The sequence below is a fragment of the Cynara cardunculus genome (genome assembly GCF_001531365.2).
Source record: "Cynara cardunculus var. scolymus isolate 2C chromosome LG 13, CcrdV1, whole genome shotgun sequence".
Lineage (NCBI taxonomy): Eukaryota > Viridiplantae > Streptophyta > Magnoliopsida > Asterales > Asteraceae > Cynara > Cynara cardunculus.
This window is the reverse complement of record NC_037540.1, coordinates 4,309,049-4,314,276: the sequence shown is the minus strand read 5'-3', so window position 1 is coordinate 4,314,276 and position 5,228 is coordinate 4,309,049. Positions and strand designations below refer to the sequence as shown.

The window sequence follows — 5,228 nt, the reverse complement described above, 5'->3', positions numbered from 1 at the left end:
TCTAGTTTACTGTATGTGTATGCGTATCATATGATTATTCTTATTCTATCTATTTAATGATTAATTCCTGTATAGGTTAATAGTTACCTATCTTGCACTATGATAGTATTAAATTCCTGTGATATTTGTTTGTTTAGTGTGTTAATCAACTGTAAATTATAAGCTTTGTATTTTGATGTATAATTATATCTCAAGAAAAAATTTAATGATTCAAAGAAAATTATCTTGTAGTGATCATGCAACATTTAATGGCGTGGATCCCTGTTTAATAAAGGGTACCACAAACTAAACAATAAAATTGACATTCACGTCATCAAATCAATTGTTACAGGATTAGAAGGTTGCTGTGAAAATGGATAAAAGTACAAAACTTTGCAACATCGTTACATCGAATAAGGAATGTCAAAACACAAGCCCGAGTCCCACCAGGTCCCATTCACACGAAATCCCTCTACTGATTGCTTCCTGATCGGTAGCTTTAGTTGACAACCAAAAGGATCTTTCACCATTGTTGAATGCCTTCTCTCTTTTGGCCATATGCAAGGAATATGAGGAGATACCAACACCGTAACATATATGGAATCCACCCATGATTCTTCTAATGTCAAGCCTCATGATTCTTTCAGGTGATTTAGGTTTAGGAATTTTAGGGTATCTATTCATCAGATTCAACCAAAAAGTCATTTTTAAGAGAATTTGGAATGTGGGTTTCCTCTGGTATTGGGATTTTCTCGATGGATAATTTGTATTTTGAATCTTTCATGGAGGTTTGGGTTGTAGTTTTTAGGAGAATGTGGAATGAGGGACGAAGGTGAGACCAATGTGTGATCAGAAGAAAAGGGTCTGAAAAGGCCATCCTTACAGTGGCGGTGGCTAGTGGAGGAGATGTGAAAAAATGACGGTGGTTGCTGGAATGGGGATGTTGTCGGAGACTTATGAAGATGGAATGGGTTGAGGGAGAGTTGTGTTGGAAAGCAACCATGTGGAACAAATCTATAAAACTTTCTGATCGTGCCTTTTCTATTATCCATGTCAACATTTGTTTTTCTTTTTTTTTCTCATGCCATATCATCTAGTCACTAATCTAGTGGTAATCGGTTATCTGCTGAACAAGTAATCAAGAACCTTAAATAAAGACTTTTATATAGATATAAAGTTACTTGAGACCCTAAATTTGTAGTTTTAAAAGTTTATTTCCCAAAATAAAAATAAATTCAAAATTAGTTCCATTTTCATTCAAATTTTCTTATTTATATGTTATCTTAAAAAAATTACGGAAATAACAAAAATGACATGTTTTTTTTGTGGTGGGTTAGAGTCACTATTATCAAGGGCTCAATATAATCAGTTGACTTCAATGGTCATTTTCAATTTTTTTTTGGTTGTTTTTCAATGTTTGTGGTTTTTTTTTATTAACCTGGATATTCAATCCGTTATATCTAAAAATGATGTGTTCCATGAAATCATTAGACACAGGCCACAGCATATACCTGAAATGAGCCCTAATAACATCAAAGGTGTTAAGTCTGCATGATGGTGAATGGGGGTGTGGTTGGATCGGTCATTGTTGTTGACTTTTTTTTTATGGTAGATTATTGCTTTTTTATGTTGAATGAAATACTTATAATATATTTGTTATGATCATATATTGGTAGATGGAAGGCAAAAGTGGCAAATGAAATGATTGAAGCAATTGAGGAGAGGAGAACAAGATGGTGTGCTATAAGGTGATATAATGGAGAATTATAAAATTTATTATAATGTGTGATTTATAGTAGAACGTCTCCAACATATCATTTAAAATGAAGATTTTGGGGATTTTTACTCCAACAGATTCTCTAAAACCTTCTTTTTTCTTTTTTTTTTTTTTTTTTTTTGAAAGGCAAAAAGGAAGGACAAGGAAGAGAGCTACGGCATGGCCATCACCCTCACCAAGCCAACCAATAGATTCTCTAAAACCTTCTACAAGAGAAAAAGAGTGAAATTCTTCAAATTTGGAGAAACTCTCCAAAAATGATTACCAGTAAAATAGAAATTATTTATGATTTTTACTACCAATGAAAATCCTTGAAATTAAATGTGTTGGAGAGAGAAATAATTTTTAATGAAAGATATTTAATATTTTAATAATATAATTTATATTATAATCTTCAAAATGGAGAAGCTTTTGGAGAAAAAATATAAATGTTTTTACAGATTTTGACTTTTGATTCTCTGTTTTTGAGAATTTGTTGAAGATACTCTTAGATCTTACGGATCTCATAAATTAAAAGTTTTCAAAAGAATTTGCCCTAATATGATTGTTTGTAATTAATTGTGTATATCCATTTATTGTTTGGTATATTTCTTTTAGCAAAATTATATCTATACTATATTATAAAACATTTGACAAAAACTCTTAAAAACAACTTTTTATGCGTAAAGTACTGTTTATTAATGCATATTACTTAAAACTCAAGATTGCAAGTAGATTGTGCGTAAGTACAACTTATTAAAGCTCCATATTTGAATTCGTTTAACTAGCTGCAGATAAACATAATCAAATAAAGAATAAACATCTCATTTTAAAATATAAAAAACCTAAAATATAACTAGGATAATTATCAAGTTCTAACAAAATAATTAATTACTATCTTTATAAAAAAAATTATATTATTAAACAAAATATAAATTACTTCGTTATTGAGCCTAAATTAAATTATAATTAAAAAATTACACAAAAAATAAGAAATTTTAAATAGTTAATTTGATACTAATATCGATATATTTTTGTCAAATTTTTATGATATCTTCAAATTTATATTTTATTCAAAAATAAAAACATTATCACATTTTCAAAATCACATAAAACCATATTATAACATCGACTGAGATAAATAATAAAACAAAATATTAAAATCAAAATGTATCTCGCTGCATTGTGTGAGTACCTGTCTAGTTTTCTTTAAATTACAAACTTATTTATAATAATATGAAGTTACATAATATCGAATACGCAAAAATTAAAGAATATATACTGACGAATTTAAATAAACTGTACTAATAAAAAAAATAGAAAAATTATAAACAATGGTAGAAAATAAATTTTGTGTTTACATTTGGTTATTTAATTGTTGTATTTAATAAATTTAGATGATAAACATAAACATAATTACATGTAATTATAGTTAAAAGTTTTCCATCTCTCGAAACAAACACTAATCGCCTCTCCTTCTTACATATTTTCTTACTTAACTTCTATCTTAAAATCAAAATACCTCTTTTAAATTAAATTTTGAATATCTCGTGAAGATTTATCGTTAGAATAGATTATTTGATGTCGTTCTTGTTTTCAAAAATAACAGCAATAGTAATAAAATAATCGCAAACAGAACTTAAGGATTTCATATATTCATATTACAAACAATAAAAAAAAGGAACAGTGGAACCAACATTACGACATAAACATCATTACCCCGATACTTAATGCATCATACATGTCCATGAACATACTTCCATGCATATACTTGAGGTTTTTATTAGGTAAACACATACATAACATAACATACCCATCCGTTGAGTTACTTGAAGTTGGAGACCAGCCTATTTAGTGGTGCATGCATGGTCATCCATGTCTTTGATAAGATCACAAAGATAGTCCATCAAAGAAGTTGGATAGGGCACACTAACATTTGGTTTCTCAAACTCAAAGGTCCAAATGCCCAGTTGTTTTCCATTCTGCTTTGGTTCAACGTGAAACGATAATTTAAATGCTGTGTATATCTCCTCGACTATCTCTCCTTCGATTACCTTAAACACAACGGTGTGGTTTGTCTCATCGACTGCTTCAATTATCTCTTTTGCAGTTTTCCTTTTTCCATCTATTCTCATGCAGAAAAAAATAAAACAATCACATAATGATGACATAGCATACACAAAAGTGAAGCTAGGTATGACTGATATTTTTATAGGGGTCGCTTATAATAACCTAGATTTCAAATCATGTGTGTGGCGAGTTCATTAATGTTGGCAAAACAAAGTGGAGTTTGCATAATAAGAATGTATGTACCGTGGGTATAGTGCCACAAAATGATGGATCCGACAGCACCTCTTTCACCGCTTATCAAATCACAACCATGTACCTTCTCGGGGCAAATGGAAGATAGGTTGTTTGGTTCGTGCCTCAAGAGATCATGGAGCACTTTCCCACCTGAACTGATCTCTACATGCCCGATTAACTTTCCTGACAGTGCCATCCTTAAGAAAAAACTCAATTGTTTATTTGAAAGATTTGTGTGAAAAATATATTGATGCCACTAGTCTTTTTATAGTTGTAATCCTATGGAACTTAACGTGTTTAATTCATTGGAATTATATTTAATTCACAATAAAACAACATGGGGAGCATTATAGCTATCCTTTTTTAATTGCAACATGAAATAATCGATTAAAAGTTATCTACATATATAAAACAATGTTATTAATTTGAATTTCTTTTAATTAAAGAGGGGAAGGACGTGGTCAGGTGTTGACAAATGCAGACAAATTAGAGGTTGAACACATTGTCTTTATTTTTTATTTTTTAGGGTTTTTCTTAATTTTGGGGTTAATCTTTTAAAAGATTTAGTTTTGTCATCATTAATTTAATGTTCCAATAATGCATCATGTAACCTTATGCATGTAATAAAATGGTCCACTTGTTATAACATAACAAAATAGATCAAGAAACGGTGACCGTATATAAAGGATGAAAAATAAACGAAGATCAAACACGTAAACACAATAGTTTTTTTCTCGAAAAGTTGATTCCACTTAAGAAAATGCATTTTTTTAGGGAAAAGTCTAAAAAACTCAATTGACTTTAGTGTTTGGAATGATTAAGTTCTTGAACAATTTTATAGAATAAATAAGTCATTGGACATTTTAAAACATGTTAAATAACTCATTGGATTTTCTAAAACCTGTTAGACATATTCTTATGACATATATAACTGGTTAATGTGGTAAAATAATAATAAAAAAGTCTGAAAAAAGCCAACAGACTTTCATATTTTGAACGATTAAGTCTCTAAATATTTTTTGAACCAAAAGAGTACTTAGATTTATAAAAATAAACAAATATACCAAAAAATTACATACATTTACGAAAAAATTCTTACATTTAAAAAAGATTTTTGATAAAATTTATTTTAATTAAAAATAAAATATATTCTCTCAATGATTTTTTAAATTAAAAAAATAAAAAAATA

At 29.0% G+C, this 5,228-nt stretch overlaps 1 protein-coding gene across 1 annotated transcript in view; it reads right to left on the bottom strand.

The window, feature by feature from the left end:
* Positions 1-3,360: 3,360 nt before the first annotated feature.
* The window catches only part of LOC112524326 (MLP-like protein 34), a 6,379-nt gene continuing 4,511 nt past the window's right edge, over positions 3,361-5,228 (bottom strand). Inside the window, exons 4-5 of the mRNA XM_025134105.1 lie at positions 4,049-4,295; positions 3,361-3,860 (exon numbers count right to left, since the gene is read on the bottom strand). Of these exons, the coding sequence (XP_024989873.1) occupies positions 3,583-3,860; positions 4,049-4,295 (525 nt within the window). The 3' untranslated portion in view covers positions 3,361-3,582. The remainder of the gene's footprint in view (positions 3,861-4,048; positions 4,296-5,228) is intronic.